This window comes from Podarcis bocagei (genome assembly GCF_964188305.1).
Source record: "Podarcis bocagei genome assembly, chromosome: 9".
NCBI lineage: Eukaryota > Metazoa > Chordata > Lepidosauria > Squamata > Lacertidae > Podarcis > Podarcis bocagei.
In genome coordinates this window covers 7,767,217-7,785,576 of record NC_138134.1, presented here as the reverse complement: position 1 = coordinate 7,785,576, position 18,360 = coordinate 7,767,217, and the positions used below count along the sequence as shown (strand labels likewise).

Genomic DNA, 18,360 nt, shown 5'->3' with positions numbered 1-18,360 from the left:
GCAGCGCTCATCTTACTTTATTGGCCAAGGGAGCCGGCGTACAGCTTCCGGGTCATGTGGCCAGCAGGACTAAGTCGCTCCTGGCGAACCAGAGCAGCACACAGAAACGCCGTTCACCTTCCCGCTGGAGCGGTACCTATTTATCTACTTGCACTTTGACGTGCTTTCAAACTGCTAGGTTGGCAGGAGCTGGGACCGAGCAATGGGAGCTCACCCCGTCATGAGGATTCGAACCGCTGACCTTCTGATCGGCAAGTCCTAGGCTCTGTGGTTTAACCCACAGCGCCAGTTGAGTGGGACTTACTTCTCAGTAGACATGGCTAAAATTGCACTGTAATGCTGTCTTCTTCACTTGAAAGGACAGATTGCCGCCAATTCCAACCCTTAGTCTGGATGTTCTTGGTTCCTGTTACTCGAAAGCTACGCTTGCCCCCAAGGTTCTGATTTGCCTCCTTGTTTTCACAAATTCTCATCACGGTTGACACTCTTCCCCAAACTGGGATGGGTCTCTGTGTGTGACAGATACAACAAATACTTGCTCGTGTGAGCTTATATGACAGCAATCTTTGCTAGGAATGCTATGGTATAAATTTGTGTGCCGTGCTTGTTTTATTAAGAATCACTTTGCTTGTCTTTGTTTTCCTTGTCATGATTCAGTAAGTTGATTTTAGTTGGTCCTTTTCAAATGGCTCTGAAACAAACTCATATGATGTATTATTATTTTTTCCCCTTGTTTTCTTTCAGCGGAGTTGGATTCAGTTTTCTTTTCTCCTGGGTTCTGATGCTAATAGTAGTGGTCACTTTCATTACGGGAGGAAATATGGAGAAGCTTGTTTGTGAACCATTTGAAGACAGGAGTTTATTCAAAGTAAGATTCCTCATATCAAGGCCATTAAGTGATCAACAACAATGAAAAAGCACACTGAAGTCAGTATTGCCTTAGATATCATAACTTCAATGTTGACCTACACTAGATAATATTTATATTTACATAGTGCTGTTTTTTGCTTAAAGCACTTCCTCTACATCTTGTTATCCCATCAGCAGTGCTATAGGGTAAATTAGTAGTATTATCACCCTGTTGCAGTTTGGTGAATGGACCTGAGAGAGAGTGTGTGTGTGTGTTGTTCCTAGCAGAGGTGAGATCTGAACTTGGACTTTCAGGTTCCTACTTCAGTCTCTTTATAGCACCCCTTAGTTGCTGTCAACTCAGAAGTTAGTCTCATTGAATTCAGTGGAGCTTACTCCCAGGTAAGTGGGTATAGGATTGTAGACTCGTCATCTTATACCATCATCATAGTATAATCTGGTATAAGATGCTTCCTGTGTCCCTAATTGGTTTCTAATTGGCCTCAGTGCACATCTTAGTGACTATAATCTAGTCACTGTCAATTCTAGGTCACACTTAGGATACATAACAGTGAAGCCTGGGCTGCAAAATAAATCTAGATTAATAACACATTCCAGAAGGGTTGTTATAGACCATGTCCAAAAATTGCATTGTTTAAAAGTGCCAGTACAGAACGATGACTGGTTATAATTTTTAGTGGGGCCAAGCGAAACTGAATTTCAAAAGAAGTCTTCTTTCAGGTCAGCAGAGGACAATTCAAAAATTACATTTCTCCAGATCTCCAAGTCCGTTCTGTCATTTGTAGATCCTTTCCCAGTTTTTTCACGAAATTTTGGGGAAGCTCAACAGCAAAGAATAAATTTGACTTACCAGACTTTTCACCTAAGCTGAGGGTTTTCTCTTTCTTAAATTGTTAAATTTCCTAAGCAACAATAAAATGTGTCTCACTTGGGCATAGCAAAGTCTTTCTGGTCTCATGGCCTTCATATCATCTAAAACTTCTCATATCCTAAGACATTATTATTTTTAATGAGTTCTTAATCAGTCTAAACTAGGTGATCAGATTATAGAAAAGGAGTGTGTTACCTATTTGCTTATAAAAGTTTGCAGCCTCAGGTACTAAAACCAAACTCAGGATTGGTTTAAGTCTATAACCAACTAAGACATGAATAGATTGTGCATGATTTCTCTAACCTTAAGGTCCATGGTTTTTCTTGAAACCAAACTACAGTAGACTCAAGAAATCACATGAGATGCTTCAATTTTCTATGTAAAGCTCTCAGAATTGCGATGTAGAGAAAAAGAACATTGGTTTTTTCGTTGTTTTCCAGGTTTTGGATACACCATATTTGCTGAATCAGCAGCTGAAATACTATCTTTCTGGAATCATTTTAAAAAATCCAAACATTGACTTGACATTTGAAAAAGTTTACAGGTAACTCTGCATGCATTATGATATAAACAAATGCAGCTATGGCTTATTTGAAATTTTGCACTGCTACACGATTGAAGCTCATTGACTAAACGGAGGTTTACATGTTTCAAAATGTCACTAAAACTGCCTTTTTCTGAGACCTCCTCTTTTCCTGTCTTGGGCTGCAACTCCCTTGGTATATCATTTATTCTGTTATCACCAGGTTGGGCACTGTTTTCCTTTTGGGAGAAGACAGAGGCAAAGTAGATATTGAGCAGTTCCACCATTTCTCTGTCACCCAATAGTATTTCTCTGTCTTCTCCACGCAGATTTACTTACTTGTTCTTCCTCCGACTTCAAACATACCGTATTTTTTGCTCTATAAGACTCACTTTTTCCCTCCTAAAAAGTAAGGGGAAATGTGTGTGCGTCTTATGGAGCGAATGCAGGCTGCACAGCTATCCCAGAAGCCAGAACACTGCGCAGCGATCCCTCTTGCTGTTCTGGCTTCTGAGATTCAGAATATTTTTTTTCTTGTTTTCCTCCTCCAAAAACTAGGTGTGTCTTGTGGTCTGGTGCGTTTTATAGAGCGAAAAATACGGTAGACAAAAAGCCACCATTTTTATTATTTTTAACTTCTTTTTGCAAGTCTGGACTCGTTCTGAGCTTTAGCTCACCTGACCTCCCTGCAATTGTTGGCTACTTGTGTATTCTCCTCCTTCGTCATCTTCCATTTCTTACAGATGCCCTCCTTTAAATCTCTGCTCTCTCTCACACACGCAAAAGGAAGAAAAATCAGCCAAGTACATATAAGTCAGAAGAGTGTATCAATAATAAAAATAGATTTATTGCCGAATCTGATTTCCTCATATTATTTCAACATAAATTAGTAGGACTCCTCCAGGTTTAGATGGGAATCAGCAAGGACAGAAAAATTGAGGTGGGGGGGAGTCTGTAGTGGACTGAAAGGAAGTCTAAGAAAATTCTGATTTTTTTCCATAATGACTGCTTCAGTGCTTTTTAAAAAAAAAATATGTTGATTTTTTTTTAAAAAAAAACTCTTTTTGTGCCCCTGCTTTGCTGGTGCCCTAAGCACATGCATAGACTGCCTCTTGGGTAATCCAGTACAGTGGTGCCCCGCAAGACGAATGCCTCGCAAGACGAAAAACCCGCTAGATGAAAGGGTTTTCCGTTTTTGCGTTGCTTCGCTAGACGAATTTCCCTAGGGGCTTGCTTCGCAAGACGAAAAAGTCTTGCGAGTCTTGCCTTTTTTTTCACTCCCCCCCCCCTTTTTCTAAGCCGCTAAGCTGCTAATAGCCTTTTAGCCGCTAAGCCGCTAAGCCTTTAATAGCCGCTAAACCGCTAATAGCGCTAATCCGCTAAGCCGCTAATAGGGTTGCTTCGCAAGACGAAAAAACCGCTAGACGAAGAGACTCACGGAACGGATTATTTTCGTCTTGCTAGGCACCACTGTACCGCTGGCAGACCTCCACAACATATTGCAAACTGATTAACTCCTTTCTGTTTCAAAAGAGGTGGTATAGGGGTTTTCCAGGGAGGTCTGGTTGTGGATGTTTGTGAAACACAAGTGTTCCTCAGCCACCTGGAAATAGTTCTCAAGGACACCATTATTTCTCACAAGTGCATTTGTATATCTGGCATCCTTATCTAAAAAGGGGGATTTTTGATGGCCAATGTTGCCAGCTATTTTTGTTAACCTGTTGGTGTTTATTTTACATGTGTCTTTAGTGACTGCAAGGAAAACAAAGGCCTTTATACTACCCTGCGCCTGGAAAACCTTTTCAACATCCATGAACTTCTGAATGTTAGCATGGTAAGTTAATATCGGTTGTGAGCATAAGGTAAAGGTAAAGGCACCCCTGACCGTTAGGTCCAGTCGTGAACGACTCTGGGGTTGCACGCTCATCTCGCTCTATAGGCTGAGAGAGCCGGCATTTGTCCACAGACAGCTTCTGGGTCATGTGGCCAGCATGACTAAGCCGCTTCTGGTTGGTGAACCAGAGCAGCGCACGGAAACACCGTTTACCTTCCCGCCAGAGCGGTACCTATTTATCTACGTGCACTTTAACATGCTTTCAAACTGCTAGGTTGGCAGGAGCAGGGACCGAACAATGGGAGCTCCCCTCGTCGCGGGGATTCGAACTGCCGACCTTCTGATCGACAAGCCCTAGGCTCTGTGGTTTAGACCATAGTGCCACCCGTGTCCCGGTTGTGAGCATAACCTATCGTATCATGGGTACTTGAGTGCTGGATGTCTGCAGTCTTAAAAATAAATAACTTAGGTCTTACCTGGATTTAGTTTATTTGTTCAGCCCGCCCGCCCATCCACTCCTCAGCTGACGTGTTACTTTTGCTGCCCCTCTGGTTGAGCTGAGTGCCATATTGATGAAAAATCAGCCCAAGCCAGTAGATCATGGGCAGGAAACCTCTTTCAGCCAAAGGCCTTCCTTCCTTCCTGGACAGCATTCCAGGGGCTGCAAGCCTGTAGAACAGCCTTTCTCAACCTGTGGGTCCCCAGATGCTGTTGGACTACAACTCCCATCACCCCTAGCTAGCAAGGCCAGAGCTCAGGGATGATGGGAGTTGTAGTCCAACAACATCTGGCATGTCCAAAGTCTGCTCTGGGGGCCTAATCCAGCCCACCAGTTGATTTAATCCGGTCCCCGTGGCAGTATATGTCCTAGGGTAAAATCCTAAAAACAGCTCAACAACTTTCGGGTAAAATCATAAAGAAAGCTCAACAACTTCAATCCTAAAAAAAGCCCAACAACTTTGGGGTAAACTTCAATCCTAAAAAAAGCTCAGTAACTTTGGGGTAACTTTGTTCGGCCCTCACACATATTCACTTCATCAAATCTGGCCCTCTTTGAAAAAAGTTTGGGCACACCTGAATTTTATAGTGACAGCCATTTCTGGCCATTTCTGTACACTAGTTACTCACTGAATTTTGTCTGAATGAGGCAGTAGAGTCCTGATTTAATTAGAATAGGGTCTGGGTATTTCATAGCATGTAGAGGAGAATACATTTTTACATACAGTAAAAAAATATTTGTTAATAGAAAAGAAGCGTCTAGCACAGCACTTTCCTACAGGAATACAGTGGTGCCTCGCAAGACAAAATTAATCAGTTCCGTGAGTCTCTTCGTCTTGCGGTTTCTTCATCTTGCGAAGCACGGCTATTAGCGGCTATTAGCGGCTTAGCGGCTATTAACGGCTTAGCGGCTTTAAGAAAAAGGAAACAAACTCGCAAGAACTCGCAAGACATTTCGTCTTTCGAAGCAAGCCCATAGGGAAATTTGTCTTGCGGAACGACTCAAAAAACGGAAAACTCTTTCGTCTAGTGAGTTTTTCGTCTTGCGAGGCATTCGTCTTGCGGGGCACCACTGTAATTTAAAAATAATATGAAATGAAATGATGCATTCAGAAAAAAATATTTCCTATCTGCAGTCTCAAGTGGTGATATTCTGTTTATTCATTTCAGAATGGTTTGTCCTGTCTTTCTTCTATGAAACACTCAAGGCAGTTAAAAAAATCGATAGAACAGAAAATGACAAACAATAACTTTACCACACTAGTTCTGCTGCATGTCAAGATGAAAGCTGTATGTGTCTCAAATGAGAAGCTGGCAGTAGGGATTTTTCCACTTGCTGTTGTAAATGTTCTAACGTTTGGTGAGAGCTGCTTCCTCCTGCTTTTGTCTCCTATAGTACGCAGAAGATGTATCGCTGAAAATCAAGCATATTAATATAAATCTAAGCAATATAGTCTTGCTTGATGAGAGGGGAAAGGAGAATTTGATGAATTTCAGTTCCTCGGGAATAAATGAGATAAACTTTGCAGCATATCTGTCAGAGGTAAGACAATGAGGAGGTAACTTCTGTTTTCATGTGGTGTAGAGAGGTTTCCCCCCCCCAACCCCTCACCCCAGTAAATACAGGTATTTGACACCAAGGCATGCCTTTTAAAGATATAAGTGCTCGCCTGTATATACTCATCTCAAACTGCAATGAAATCACCATAAACCTTTGAAGCAATTGATTTAAGCTCTGTGTACTAGTGCTCCCTAGTGTGGCTTGAGGGAATGGCTAGTGCACCATGAGAAATAAATTCAGTATTGAATACACCTATTGGGCTTTGGGTGCACACCTTTATCCACCTGCAAGGTCACATCTCTCTCACACTGGGAGACCAAAACTTCATTCCCTCTAAGGAGGTCATCCGCTGTGTATTTGCTGTGCAAGATGTTGTGTTCTTTCTTCCAGCCTTTTCAGTTGTAAGACTCGAGTGTGCCTCCAATTTTAATTCAGAGCAACAATATTGCTCAACTACCAGAAGCCTAACAATCCTCATTCTCTCAGTGCTACAATGATCTGATTTTTGCTTCTGTCTTGTGCAGATCAATAAGAGTGTTACCAAAGTGGATCTCTTGTCCTTTGCTAATGATTTGGAAGCACGAGCAGACCAATTGGTGAGTTTTGATTTGATCGACATGAAACTGTGACCAGAACGTGTTTATTCTGAATGGACTCTTACGTATTCCACTTTCCGTTGCTGAGGCGTGGCTGTAAATGGAAGAATATATTTTTAAAGTAGATATCTTCTTAGCCAAGCTCACCTAAAGCATTCTGATGACTTCCCTGGAAGACATGATTAATACAAGATGCTGTGTGTGTCCTTACAATGGGCCATATGAGCTAGCTAAGTAGGATGCCTGCGAAAGCAGAACGTGGGTGAATTTATCTGTACTTTATTTTGGCATAAAAATAATTGCTGGCAGTGGGCATTAACCTGAGTCAGCTTTCCATGTTTCACCTGGCCAGTGTTGCTAACATGAGGAATAATGTCTTCCTGCTTGGCACTCACAGAGAGATCTCCCTTTGACATCTCATCCAGGAAAAAGGGGCAGAAAGCATACATTTGCTTCCAATAAGTATTTGTCCATAATTAAATATCTCAGTGGAGGGCGCCATTACACCTTTTGGTCTACTGGAAAAATAATTGTCTGAAAGGAAAATGTATTTATCCCAATTACTGGATAAAAATTAAAGTTTGCCAGAACATATTTTTCAGTATTTGAACTTCGCTTTTTCAGTATTGCAAAGAGAAACAGCCATATGGGCAAAGCATCTAAATAACAACTCATAAGAATTGGTAGAAGGGTGTATATTTTCTTAGAACTTTAATGGCATTTTGCTGTTTCTGACACAGAATGAGAAATGACTTTGGAAAAGAAGACTTATTTATCTAGAATTGTAAGCTGTTTAGTAACTTGTTTGTTTCTCTTTGCAGCCTAAAGGAGCATTAGAAAATGCATTAAAAGGACATGCAAATAGTATCCGCGTGATACATAACCAACAAGTTGTTCCATTGGAGCAAGCAATGGTAAAAAAACAAAACTTTGCAGTTCTAACCAACTGAGCTATTGGGCTAGGACATGATTGGGAAAGTGTATTCAACAAGCTACAAATCAGTTTGGGATATCAGTCAAGACTGCCTCCATTCATGCTATTTCTAGACTTTAACCAAGGATGCTTCTTGTACAAAGATTTTCTGGAGTAAAGTTTTAGTGTCCTTTTGTGTGTGTAAGCTAGACTATGGTTTTATGTTTAGTGCACTCCCCTCTTATTCCCTGGCACAGCTATGAGGAAGAAATCTGAAGCTTTCTCTCCTGTTTCTGCTTTTAAAACTAAGCAGAGTTTCTTTTAACATCCAGCATACAAGTTGTGTAAAGCTGAGTTGAGCCGGGGAGGGGCCAGTTGTGGCATTTCATATCTTTCTACGCGTTAGGCTATAATCTGGCTTTTCTTGTGATTTTACTGCTGCTTCAGGAAGCTATATTTTGTTTTGAAATAATTTCCTTGCTGAAAAGTTCTTGTTCTTGTTCTTGTCTTCTTGTTTCCTCCCTCCCCCCTCGCTCTTCTAATTAACTCTTAATCATTCTCAATATTTCTTTTTCCAAAAACTGACTGTCAAGAAATATGTTAGAGCTAGGGTAAGTGCTTTTCCTTTCTTACACAGCAGGTGGGGGCTTTAGACACATTTCAGATCAGGGACTCCACATTCAGCCTCAGTGTGATACTTTTATCAACCTGATGATGTTATACGGGACATGGCACTTCGCAGAGAAACCTAAGCAAAAAACCAGAACAGTAGGGACAGGGACAGTATAAGACAGCGGTACACTTGGTTGTAGACAGATGCTGGGTCCTTGCATATGGGTCCACAATAACACCTTGCAGCTGCTCTGATAAATGAATATGGCATGTTACAATCCAACATCATAGTACACAGCTGTAAAGGTAAAGGGACCCCTGACCATTAGGTCCAGTCGTGGCCGACTCTGGGGTTGCGGCGCTCATCTCGCTTTATTGGCCGAGGGAGCCAGCGTACAGCTTCCGGGTCATGTGGCCAGCATGACTAAGCCGCTTCTGGCGAACTAGAGCAGTGCACGGAAACACTTCCTGCCGGAGCGGTACCTATTTATCTACTTGCACTTTGATGTGCTTTCGAACTGGTAGGTTGGCAGGAGCAGGGACCGAGCAACAGGAGCTCCCCTGTCACAGGGATTCAAACCGCCGACCTTCTGATCAGCAGCCCTAGGCTCTCTGGTTTAACCCACAGCGCCACCCACATCCCTGGGTGTAATTACATGTTCGAATAAATTACATGTTCCAATAAATAAAAGCTGAGTTGGGTGTAATAACATGTTCCAATAAATTAGGGCTGACTCCATAAACACCAGCCCAGTCCAAGTTTCTCCCCTTCCCCTCAACATGTTGTACAAGTTACAAGATGTGCAAGATGTACAATATGTTTTGGGACTACAACTACAACTCCCATCATCCCTAGCTAACAGGACCAGTGGTCAGGGATGATGGGAATTGTAGTCTCAAAACATCTGGAAGGCCGAGTTTGCCTATGCCTGCATTCATGTCACTAGGTTATGTTATGTGCCCATGACATGGAGCAGGCACTGCAGAAACTTATATCGATATGGTTGATATTGGACAGCCCGTCTTTCTCATGACATGTAATTCTGACCTTGAACTTGGAAAGCCTGGATTTAAATTGGCGTGGCACCCGTGACACTGAATGACCTCTCCCATAGAGATATTGAAGTGTGCATGTAATCTTAACAGTGGACACCTGTCCACACTGCAGATTCATGGAATTGTAGGACCACCGAGAGAAGGGATGAGGAAACTTGCGATCCTCATGTGCTGTTGGCTACAATCTCTACTATTGGCTGTTGGTCTTTCTGGCTAGGGCGGGTGGAAATTGCAGTTCGATAATACCCACAAGTCCAGAGATTAGCAGCTCCTGGCTTAGAGCTTTGTAGTCTATAAAATGGGAGGGAGAGTGGTTTCTTAATTTTTATGCACTCTCATTTTCCATTGCCTGAACTTTGTAGCATTGAAAAGAATTTGACACCGTAAATTCATGTCCCAGCTGTATTTCAAACTACATAAAACTACACCACAAGAATGGTTTCCATTCTACTTAAAATAGATACGTATTTACAAGGCTTTACGTTCAGGAAATATGGCTTTACAGATCAAGCTCTTCTCTGGAATATGGTATAAGAGGTTTGTGTGATAGGCTTCCTTTTGTTTTGTGTCTTTAACCAGAGCACTTTAAACCAGAGCATAAGGTTCCTGCAGAAAACATCATCAGAGCTTCCTGTAAGTTTTTGTTCATTTGTTTCTTCTGAAATAAAACCCCCGTTAGGGTTGTTTCTTTAAAACATTAACTACCTATTTTGCAACATATTTGCTAGGCAGTATTTTGTGTTCATTTTACTCTAGGGAAGAGATGGAATGCTGTACATTAAATTCACCTGATAACTGAGTTCAAACATTATCAGTTCCATTCAGACAATGCTGAGTACAGTGGTAATTTGGGTTACAGATGCTTCAGGTTACAGCTCCGCTAACCCAGAAATAGTACCTCAGGTGAAGAACTTTGCTTCAGGATGAGAACAGAAATCGTGCTCCGGCAGCACAGCGGCAGCAGGAGGCCCCATTAGCTAAAGTGGCACCTCAGGTTAAGAACAGTTTCAGGTTAAGAACGGACCTCCAGAACGAATTAAGTTCTTAACCCGAGGTACCACTGTACTTGAAAGTCCACCAGACAAAATAATTTCCACATAGGAAACTACATGTTAGGGGAAAGTGTTAACATTTAGTGATCTCTCTGATATGCTAGCTTGTTACACAAAGGGAATTTGTTAATACCAAGAAGTATTCAGACTACAGATTTACCACCTTAGTGAAAATTAGGCCTCCAGCAGTGACTGGATGATCCTCCAGATTATAGTTTAGAGCAGGGGTCAGCAAACTTTTTCAGCAGGGGGCCGATCCACTGTCCCTCAGACCTTTTTTGGGGGGGGCAGACTATATTTTGAAAGAAAGAAAAATGAACGAATTCCTATGCCCCACAAATAACCCAGAGATGCATTTTAAATAAAAGGACACATTCTACTCATGTACAAACACGCTGATTCCCGGACCGTCCATGGGCCGGATTTAGAAAGCAATTGGGTCGGATCCGGCCCCCAGGCCTTAGTTTGCCTATCCATGGTTTAGAGGACCTCCCCTTATGTGTGCAGTTTATGGAATTGCTTCCTTATCTGATGTTGTGGTGGAATGTAGCAAACCATGGTTTGCTCAAACCAGGAAGCAATTAATTAAGCTGCACAAAGGGAGGGACAGGAAGGGACCATGTGAGCACAGGGCCATTCCCGACCCTCCAACTGTGGTTTGTCTTCATGCAGCCTTCAAATTTTTAAGTGTACACTTAAATATCTTCCAAAACACCTAAAAATGTATAGCATGAAGCTTTCACAACTGGCTTGTTTATCTCATGATAAGGAACAATCATAGCAGTGTGGCAGCCACACACAAAGCTTTCATAACTTTTTGGATGTAATATTATAATGTCCTAAGTGTAGCCATTTGCCTGTCTCTCAGGACCATAAGTGATATGGGGGAATCTATGGTCTTTGGTTAAAAGCAGCTATGGAGGATGGAAGAATTTGAATCAGGGCTGTAACCCTTTTTCTAGCATTGTTTTCCTGATTTAAGTTGCCCCTTTCCACAAGCTGCTATTAGCTGTGGAGATGGAAAAGACTGCTCCATTGTCCCTTCTTTTGACTTGCAGCTCCTGGTCGGGAGGTGTTTAAGTCAGGGAAACAGTGCTGGGGAAAGCTTACAATTCCTGGCCTGCCCCAGTCCAAATTCTCCTGCCCCTCACAGCTGCTTTCACCCAAAGAAAAAGATACTGGGAGACTGAGTTGCAGACCTCCCACATCACATGTAGTTTGGCCTACATTAAGGTCTGAATAACTGGCATTATTTATATCTTTCCATGTATGAATGACTTCGTATAAAATACTTTGAGGCTATTTAAAACATCAGTAAAAATAATTAACTATATAAAAGCAATGATAATATAAGGCTGATAGAATTGGTTTCTGTTTTGTTAGCTGCAGCTAAGATAGTTTAGTTGGAAGTGGAAGGACTCAAATGTTCTCGTAGTATAGGAATGGTCAGTGAAAGGTATTCAATCGGCCATTATGAATCAGCTGAGTGACCTAGAAGGAAGGAAGGAAGGAAGGAAGGAAGGAAGGAAGGAAGGAAGGAAGGAAGGAAAGGAAGGAAGGAAGGAAGGAGTGGCAGATGTGATCTGCTAGAGAGATGGAACTGTTTTACCAACTATTGGAATCTCAACTATGGTAATGTGAGACTAGAAGGGTATTTATTCATATAGTATATACAAATTCTACATATTTTATACTTGGTTTTAAGGTATTAGGGGATGCCATAAATTTAGAGACTTCGTATCTGACTGGAAATGATCCTTATTTTATCTGGTCAAACTGTTCTTTTATTTTTGAAAGGTCATATGTTTGAATCACTACTTATCTCATATATATATATATATATATATATATATATATATATATATATATATGAATATTGTTGTGCATTGTGTGTTCTGTATTGTAATCTATATCATTCTTTTTTTGAAATCATTCTCTCATATATATGTGTGTGTGTGTGTGTGTGTGTGTGTGTGTGTGTGTGTGTGTGTGTGTGTATAAAATTACAGAGGTACCTCTAATTACAAATGATGCAATCTGTTTTGGGGTGCTGTTTGCACACCAAAAATTCCCAAAGTAGACTGCCACTACTGCACGTACGCGAAGCACAATAGAGCGCTTCTGCGCATGTGCGAAGTGCGCAGATCGCTTCTGCGCACAGCGAACCCAGAAGTAAACACTTCTGGGTTTGCCGCATTTTAACCTGAAAAGCCGCAATGTGAAGCAAACGTAACACGAGGTATGACTTTACTTGATGACACAGTGAATCTTAGTTTTGGATTTGAAACTCTTACATATGAATGACAAGAGTCTCAAACCCAAAGCCAAGATTCACTGTATCATCAAGTAATGAGCATGCATGTATGAACGAGTCATGGGTGACTGGGTTGTTTGCCTTTTACTCCCCTTTGTGTAATTCTGACTGTGTGTTGGAGAAATAACTGTATAATGATTAGTGGTTTGGATGGTTCAATGGCATACTTTTTCTTTCACCACCCCATAATCTTCTTTTTCCTCCTCTTCCAGGGGAAAGTCAGAAGTGTGATCACTGCTGTTAATAGCGCACAACTTCTTATAAACAACAATGCTTCGTTCGTTATTATTCAGGTAAGTTTTAATGTTTTATTTTTTAAAAAAAACAACCCACACGTAGTGCATTGTATTTGGAATTCTTATGTGTGTAACTTAATGTTTCTATTTCTTTTTTCCTTTCCAAAAGGAAACTAAAAAGTATATGGATACTATAATCGGTTACTTTGAGCAGTACGCTGAATGGGTGAAGGAATCGGTAAGATATCTCCCCACCCCCACCTCTTGGGCAATGGCCATTTAGAGAACTTCCATTTTGGGGGGGGGGGAGGGAAATTAGACATATTGGTGTATCAACACTGCTACTAGAAACAACATAGTAAATTAGAACATAACATTAATTATCCTACCAAATATGATTAATTCAAATTGAGTATCAGAATCATATGTGTATCTTTCCAGCTTAATACAAAATGCTTCTTCTTGGGAATTTTCTGTATCTAATGTTCAGCACTTGAATTCTTTTTTCTGATCTCTTGTAGATTGCTATGGAAGTGGCACCTTGTAAGCCCATTGCCAATGTGATCGATACTGCTATAGATATATTTCTATGCAGCTATATTACAGATTCTGTGGTAAGAATATTTTGCATTCTTCAAAAAAAAAAAAATTGTGAAGGAGGGAGACTTAAATCTTTTTATTTCTCTGCTGAGACAGCTTATGCTAAGACTAGAGAACCGGTACATTTGCATAAAGGTAGACTTGGGTAATAAGAAAGGTACATGTGTATTACACAGTAACTCCCAAAGAGTTGCAGTTCACATGTCTTTCGGGAATTTGGAAATCACATGACCGGAAAGTAATCTTGAGAAACAGATTGTTGCGTGTTGAGGTTCCCAAGCCACCCCAATAAAACACAATTCACACAGAATTTTTGTTTAAGGTTTTTGGCATAATTTTGGCCACAACTTTATTAAAATACAAAAAATGTGAGTGGTTGCTTAGGCATTGGTTGCGACTATCTGACCCCGCATGGGGACAGACTGACATTCACACACCTGCAAAAGTCAGAAAGGGAAAGCATTTTGGGGAGAAAGATGGAGCTGGGTACCATGCCCTCTTGTTGTTGTTGTTTAGTCGTTTAGTTGTGTCCGACTCTTTGTGACCCCATGGACCAGAGCACACCAGGCACACCATGCCCTCACCTCTCCCCATATGCTCCCAGGGGCTCTTGCGTGGCCCTAGCCCCTTGAAAGGGGTTCAGACAAAAGCATGGCGAGCCCCTGGATTCCTTTAATGGAATACCCTTGTAGCAGCAGCAGCAGCATTAGAGGGGCAGGCACAGCCAATCCATGCCCCTCCACCAACCAATTCATAAAACCAATGCCTAACCGCAACCTTACAAGTTGTGACCATTTGCTACACAGTAGGCAAAAACCAAATGGCACCAGCCAATCAGCCAAATGGACAAAATTCCTACCAGGTCCCTGCCCCAAAAGCAGACGACCCCATGGCAGGCATAGCAAGGTCAATGCGAACAACCCTAAATATGGGGCGGGAGGGTAGGTGGATAATCTGATGCGCTCAGTGAAAAGAGGAAGCTCAACACTGCGCGCAGGGAATTTAAGAGTTCTTGGCTGTCAGTCACAAAATGGCAACATCAACTTCTCCCCAACGACAAGGGGAGCCCAATTGCAGTCTTGGCCAGCTACCTTCACCCACCCAGCAACAGTGGGGATGTTTTGATAGACCCCACCGCAACAGGTGCTCTCCATGAAGGAGAACACACTTTGTCGATACAAGATTTGAAATTGCCACTGAAAAGCCAAGCCAATTGACAAACTGAAATGGAGTGTTCGGCCATTTTTTGCCATCAGATATCTGTGGTTAACTCTCTCCTGACCCTATTCTCAAAAAACTATTAAGCTGAAAGCTCAGTTTTTAGAGGAATTATGCACACAAACGGACCTGATGAATCGGACCAAAGTATTTTGCTTCCAGTGGTGGCCGGACAGATGACTCTTAGAAACTTGCAAGGAGAGCACAAAAACACAAACCGCAGATATGCTTCTTCCATGTGGATGGGAAGGCATAAGGCAATGTGCATTTTATGAAATAGCACTTCCATCTTTCTCAACTATCTGCTGATTAATTTCATTGAGTGGCCTGGAATTTTAGTGTGATGGGAGATAGCATGCATAATTTTATAGGAGCCTTGATAACCCCGAGGAAAGACAGGATATAAATCTCATAACTAAATAAATAAATAAATAAATAAGCCCTTACAATTTCATCTTCATTCATCTCTTTTTCTTTTTATAAAAGCTAAAAAGTCCCAAAAGTTTGAGCTTTAACTTGGGTTTTCCATTTGCCCAGTCTGGAGACATACGTTTGGAGCTAATCATTTTATCAAGCAGCTTATAATGAAATGTACAGTATTTAAATGCAATGGAAAACTTTCTTTTGTTGACTTACAGAAAGACATTTTGGATGCATTCCTCAACAGTGGCAGCGTTCACTGATTCCTTTTGTCCTGAAATGGCAACATCTGCATTTTCTAGTTGCCTTGAGAAATGCAGAAGTTGTTTATTTGTGTGCGGGGGAAAATTGGCAAAAGACACAGAAAGGAATAAGCTAAATGTTCCTCAGAAATTTCATGCAATTACTGCTAATAATTGAGGGCACCTAAAGGACCATGAGTTGTTTTCTTTGCTGCTTAATTTAGGATAGGCCTGGATTTTTCACGCATAACTGGGCGAACAAGTTCAGACTGTCTCCAGGTCTGTTGAAAGCAAAGTGGAAAACCACCTTTTTAACAGCTGGAACTAATTGGGCTGGTCTGTGTAATCATTAAATTATTATTTCTTGTATAAACAATATTTCCTGACCCAGAAAATTGCACTAAGATACCAAGGAATTTACTCCACTGCAAGCAGGGATAAAGCTACATCTGTTGTTCCTTACAGAAGGAGGAAAGCCTGGCTAGGATATTAATCTTCTGAGGCCTACGCATACATTGCGGTTTGTTGTAGGCTGGTTGGAATAAAGCAATGTGCTTGTGTGATTTATTTATTTTTTTAAGTTGTTGTAAGGGTTTCACATGCATTCCATGTTCATCCCAGGGTAGCGCTAGACTGATGGCACACTCCGGTTGAGTTTAGCTTGGCTTACAAGTATATTTTGGTTTGGCTGCTTACGTTATGGAGGGTGAGGTGTTTCCCTGGTTTATTTACTTTCTGTAAAAACTGAGCATTTGCCAGCACAGGGCTTGCAGTAGCATCCTGGTGCCTACCACTCAAACACAACACAGCAGGCAGGGCCTCAGACATTTGGACGCCTGAGGCAGAAGGTCCCTTCTCCAACCACACAATGTGTGTGCCGGGGGAATCTCCGCAAGAGCTTCCCTTGAAGGAAAAGCCCTTGCAAAGACTCACCACCTCCAGACAAGCAAAGGGCAAGCTTCACAAGGGCTTCTGGAAATGCCGCCTCTTGCGTTTCTGCCGCCTGAGGTGGCTGCTTCAGTCTGCCCAACTTGTGGTCTGGCTCTGCAGTGCAGGAGCCCTTCTGCATATACTGTTGGGCTATAGAGCTTGAAAACTGCCCTCCAGCTCAGCGCAGCACAACTTGCCATGAAGGTCAGCCCGCTTTTCTGAGGAGAATAACCAGAGGCCTGTTAAACACTGAGCAGGCTCACAGTACATGGCCAATGGCTCACATTTAGCTTAAAGGTAAAGGGACCCCTGACAATTAAGTCCAGTCGTGAACGACTCTGGGGTTGTGGCGCTCATCTCGCTTTACTGGCCAAGGGAGCCGGCGTTTGTCCACAGACAGTTTTTCCAAGTCATGTGGCCAGCATGACTAAGCAGCTTCTGCTTAGGTGAACCAGAGCAGTGCACGGAAACGCCGTTTACCTTCCCCCCGGAGCAGTACCTATTTATCTACTTGCACTGGTATGCTTTCGAACTGCTAGGTTGGCAGGAGCAGGGACCAAGCAATGGGAGCTCACGCCGTCGTGGGGATTCAAACTGCCGACCTTTCGATCAGCAAGCCCAAGCGGCACAGCGATTTAACCCACAGCACCACCCGCGACTCGCATTTAGCTTGCTCGGTTGCAAATTATGAGGCCCAGTATATGGGCTGTTCCAGTGAATGTGGGAAGCTTCCCTATACTGAGGCCGATCATTGGTCCAGCTACCTCTATCAGCCACACTGGCTGGATACTTTTCCAGCCTTAACCTGAGGTTGAAACTTTGAACAGCACATTCCGTTACTCCATTGTTGCTGCGCATAGTAGCTACTGTCGTAGCCCCACAGCTGACTGGTGCTCTGAAGATGGTTAACTGTTGTTTAGGATCTTAAACCACCATTTAAAGTTGATTTCATGCCAGAGCAAAACTTAACTATGGTAAAAAACCTTGGTTCCAGCACACTGTTTAATGCGGGAGGAAAATTCAGTCAGAGGGCACTTGCTTTCCAAAACAGTCCAATATTGCTACAATTCCACATTTGTTAGGAGCCATGGCTGTTGTCGTCCTTACTTCACTAATGCTGACGGGGTTTGATGTTGTGTTTTAATCTTGTTATCTAAGATGCCTTGATCTCAAGTGACAGAGCATTTGTGAACAGTGCCAAGCAGCTTGTACAAAAGTGGCAAAGAGTTGTACTCTTTCCATTCTTGTCATCCATTTTATATCAATCCCAGTTGGAATTTGTTGTAGTTGATGGTTCTAAAGACTAGCCGGGTCCAATTTAAAAGAGGCAACATCACATCTACACTGCCTCTTGTCCCACCCCCCTTCTGAGTTGGGAAGAACTTTGTAGGAAATCCTAGAAAATGTGTGAGAAGGAATATGGATAACTGAGAATATATTAAGTGCCTCAATGTTGTTTCTTGTCTTCCCTAGAATGCCTTCTGGTTTGGTTTGGGGGGCTGTTCAGTATTTCTAATCCCTGCCATCATTTGTGCTGTGAAACTAGCCAAATTCTACCGCCGGATGGATACAGAAGATGTTTACGATGAGTAAGTAAGCAGAATGCTCAGAATGGAAGACCACAGAAATGCAAGAAAGCACTTTATGTGAAATATGTTTATAGTTTCCTTTTCTGATTGCGAATCAGAGTGTCTCAGAGCAACTCAAAGGAACAGGTTGCATGGAATTCATTATTTATCTGAGGCCACTGACGTTTACAGGAGTTTTACAGTTTCAGGGGCAAGTAGCTGCCCATTTAAATTTCAACAGCATATGAGAAGACAGAGGGAGGGGAAATGGAGGCAATAAAAAGAGGGGGGAGGAATGCGAGAAACGTAGGCAAAAAGTAGTCTGTGCCAGGATTTCTGCTTGCACAATAAGGCTTCCTTTCTCATTATTCTCTCCACATTCACCCTACCCAGATCCATTACAAAAGGCTGGGGAACCCCTAGAACAGATTTGGGGGTGAGGGCAA

At 42.1% G+C, this 18,360-nt stretch overlaps 1 protein-coding gene across 8 annotated transcripts in view; it reads left to right on the top strand.

The window, feature by feature from the left end:
- PROM1 (prominin 1) overlaps positions 1–18,360 on the top strand; it is a 243,472-nt gene that overhangs the window by 220,176 nt on the left and 4,936 nt on the right. For 6 of the 8 annotated variants that reach the window (XM_081207634.1, XM_081207635.1, XM_081207637.1 and 3 more), the window contains 12 exons: positions 745–868; positions 2,182–2,285; positions 4,014–4,098; positions 5,993–6,139; positions 6,682–6,753; positions 7,575–7,667; positions 8,260–8,277; positions 9,914–9,967; positions 12,913–12,993; positions 13,106–13,174; positions 13,458–13,550; positions 17,820–17,935. In XM_081207634.1, the coding sequence (XP_081063760.1) occupies positions 745–868; positions 2,182–2,285; positions 4,014–4,098; positions 5,993–6,139; positions 6,682–6,753; positions 7,575–7,667; positions 8,260–8,277; positions 9,914–9,967; positions 12,913–12,993; positions 13,106–13,174; positions 13,458–13,550; positions 17,820–17,935 (1,056 nt within the window). The remainder of the gene's footprint in view (positions 1–744; positions 869–2,181; positions 2,286–4,013; positions 4,099–5,992; positions 6,140–6,681; positions 6,754–7,574; positions 7,668–8,259; positions 8,278–9,913; positions 9,968–12,912; positions 12,994–13,105; positions 13,175–13,457; positions 13,551–17,819; positions 17,936–18,360) is intronic. The other 2 variants (XM_081207638.1, XM_081207636.1) reach the window with 1 other exon arrangement.